General features: G+C 61.1%; 1 protein-coding gene across 1 annotated transcript; it reads left to right on the forward strand.

Moving 5' to 3' along the window:
* Window positions 1-117: 117 nt before the first annotated feature.
* LOC108354267 (mucin-2-like) lies at window positions 118-3,533 on the forward strand (the record flags this gene model as incomplete). The annotated part of the gene is made up of 2 exons (XM_017605461.1): window positions 118-1,207; window positions 1,535-3,533. Coding segments are annotated over exons 1-2 (3,089 nt in total), but the record flags the coding sequence as incomplete, so codon positions are not given.
* Window positions 3,534-3,557: the final 24 nt, after the last annotated feature.

The raw sequence follows: 3,557 nt of genomic DNA on the forward strand, positions 1-3,557 counted from the left end.
CTATAAGGGCGGTATAAAAGCAAAGCTAATTGCCGACCACCTGACATAAGAGACCTTTTATTTAGAAAAAAAAATTATTTTCGACGTCTTTCGACTCACCCAAATAATAGCAGCACCATGAAGCTATTATTGTCAGCTTCGGCCAGCACACTTGTGTTGCTGGTCGCAGCGCTTACCGTCACAACCTTTACGCCCAGCCTCGCCCAGCAGTCCCAGTTCATCTGCCCTAATGAAAGTGGTTATTATCCCCATGAAGACTGCTGGAAGTTCTGGCAGTGCGGCAATTGGATCGCCTACGAGCAGCCTTGTGCCCCCGGAACACAGTGGAACCAGTCGCTGCTCACCTGCGACCACATCACCGACTGTGTTCGACCGGACGGTCAGACAACACCGGCCGCTGGTGGTGGTGGGCAGAGTCCATCAACCACGGAAGAGGGCATCGGCGGCGCCTCCACCACCACCGAAGGGTTCGTCACTGAAATTTGTGATCCCAATACCACCGAAGGAAACGCAGGCGCCCAGCCAACTCAGGGCCCCTCTGACAACTTCAAGTGCCCCAATGAAACCGGCTACTACCCTCACAAGGACTGCTGGAAGTTTTGGCAGTGCGGCAATGGCATCGCCTACGAGCAGACCTGCGCCCCGGGAACGCAGTGGAACCAGACCATCCTCACCTGCGACCACATCACCGACTGTGTGCGGCCTGATGGACCCTCGCCGGCACCGACCGAGCTTCCAGCCACGAATCCAATCACTGAGGATAAGGAGACTGATGCTCCCACCCAAGGGCCCACGGAAGGACCAACTGACGGCCCCACTCAGGGACCAACTCAGCCGCCTTCTGACAACTTCAAGTGCCCCAACGCCAGCGGCTACTACCCTCACAAGGACTGCTGGAAGTTTTGGCAGTGCGGCAATGGCATCGCCTACGAGCAGACCTGCGCCCCGGGAACGCAGTGGAATCAGACCATCCTCACCTGTGACCACATCACCGACTGCGTGCGACCTGATGGCCCATCGCCGCCTCCACCTCAGCCAACAACATCGGCTTCACCGGCGACAACTGCTCCGCCACCAGCTCCCCAGCCAACAACACCCGAGGAGGAGCCCGAGACTGAGCCACCGACGCAAGGGCCGACCCAGGGTCCCACACAGGGCCCAACTGATGGGCCAACTGACGGCCCCACCCAGGGACCAACCCAGGGCCCCTCTGACGGCTTCAAGTGCCCCAACGCCAGCGGCTACTACCCGCACAAGGACTGCTGGAAGTTCTGGCAGTGCGGCAACTGGCTCGCCTACGAGCAGACCTGCGCCCCGGGAACGCAGTGGAACCAGAGCATCCTCACCTGTGACCACATCACCGACTGTGTTCGACCGCCTCAGTCGTCGTCCACCACAACATCGGCGCCAACGACGACCACCACGCCTGCACCAGCTACCGAGACGACCACTTTGGAGGTACCTGAGTGTGACCCACCTTTCATTGGGACTACACCACAGGTAATAACAGATGAAGATCTACTCCCGGATACTACCACTGAGCCACCGACGCAGGGTCCAACTGATGCTCCCACCACTGATGCGGTGCCAACTGCCGGCCCGACCCAAGGCCCAACCGAAGGTCCGTCCACCGAAGACCCCTCTGATGACTTCAAGTGCCCCAGCGAGAGCGGCTACTTCCCCCATGAAGACTGCTGGAAGTTCTGGCAGTGCGGCAATTGGATCGCTTACGAGCAGACCTGCGCTCCGGGCACTCAGTGGAATCAGAGCATTCTCACCTGTGACCACATCACCGACTGTGTGCGGCCTGATGAGCCATCATCACCACCACCACCACCTCCGGCGTCGTCTTCGACGACCAGTGCCGCTCCAGTCACCTCGACCAGCACCACCACTCCCGCTCCAGCGACGACTGAAGCCGAGGAAGTGGACGACGAGCCGAGCACTCAGCCGCCCACGGAGGCACCGCCTACCCAAGGCCCAACGCAGGGCCCAACGCAAGGGCCGACTGACGCCCCAACCGATGCCCCAACGGATGCTCCCACCGAGGCGCCCACACAAGGCCCAACTCAGGGCCCCTCGGACGGCTTCAAGTGCCCCACCGAGAGTGGCTACTTCCCGCACAAGGACTGCTGGAAGTTCTGGCAGTGCGGTAACTGGCTCGCCTACGAGCAGACCTGTGCCCCGGGAACGCAGTGGAATCAGACGCTGCTCACCTGCGACCACATCACCGACTGTGTGAGGCCGCCTCAGCAGTCCACCACAACATCGGCAGCACCGGCCTCTTCGTCGACGACAACTCCTGCGCCAGCTCCCCAACCAACAACTCCTGAGGAGGAGCCCGAGACTGAGCAGCCACCGACGCAAGGGCCGACACAGGGACCCACACAGGGTCCTACCGATGGCCCTACCCAGGGCCCAACGGAAGGACCGACTGATGGACCAACTGACGGCCCCACACAAGGGCCAACTCAGGGACCAACCCAAGGCCCCTCAGACGGCTTCAAGTGCCCCAATGAAACTGGCTACTACCCGCACAAGGACTGCTGGAAGTTCTGGCAGTGCGGCAATTGGATCGCCTACGAGCAGACCTGCGCTCCGGGAACACAGTGGGCCCAGGACATCCTCACCTGCGACCACATCACCGACTGTGTGCGACCTGATGGCCCATCGCCACAGCCGCCTCAGCCCACAACATCACCGGCACCACCGGCGACAACTGCTGCACCAGTGTCCACCACAGCGGCACCACCAGCTCCACAGCCAACAACTCCTGAAGAGGAGCCCGAGACTGAGCAGCCACCGACGCAAGGGCCGACCCAGGGACCTACACAGGGACCGACTGATGGACCTACACAAGGACCAACTGATGGGCCAACAGACGGTCCTACTGATGGTCCCACCCAGGGCCCCTCGGACGGCTTCAAGTGCCCCAACGCCACCGGCTACTACCCGCACAAAGACTGCTGGAAGTTCTGGCAGTGCGGCAATGGGCTCGCCTACGAGATGACCTGCGCCAATGGCACGCAGTGGAACCAGACGCTGCTCACCTGTGACCACATCACCGATTGCGTACGACCTGATGGGCCGTCGCCGCCGGCAACGACCACTGCGCTTCCAGCTTCGTCAACAACAACAGCTCGGCCGCCAACACAGCCACCAACACAGCCACCTACGCAGCCGCCAACCGATGCTCCCACTGATGCACCGACTGATGCTCCCACCGAGGCTCCTACCAATGCCCCAACAAACCCGCCAACTAATCCCCCAACAAATCCTCCCACAAACCCTCCTACAAACCCACCTACAAATCCTCCCACTAACCCTTCGACAAATCCCCCAACAAATCCACCCACAAGACCTCCTACAATCACAACAACGACCACCACGACGACCACCACGACCACCACGACCACCGCCGCCCCTCTGCCCGACTTCCGCTGCCCCACCGAGAGCGGCTACTACCCGCACAAGGACTGCTGGAAGTTCTGGCAGTGCGGCAACAAGATCGCCTACGAGAAGACCTGCCCGCAGTACACCCAGTGGAGCCAGAGCAT

Source organism: Rhagoletis zephyria, unplaced genomic scaffold (genome assembly GCF_001687245.7).
Source record: "Rhagoletis zephyria isolate East Lansing unplaced genomic scaffold, Rhagoletis_zephyria_1.1 Rzeph_scaffold_34572, whole genome shotgun sequence".
Classification (NCBI taxonomy): domain Eukaryota; kingdom Metazoa; phylum Arthropoda; class Insecta; order Diptera; family Tephritidae; genus Rhagoletis; species Rhagoletis zephyria.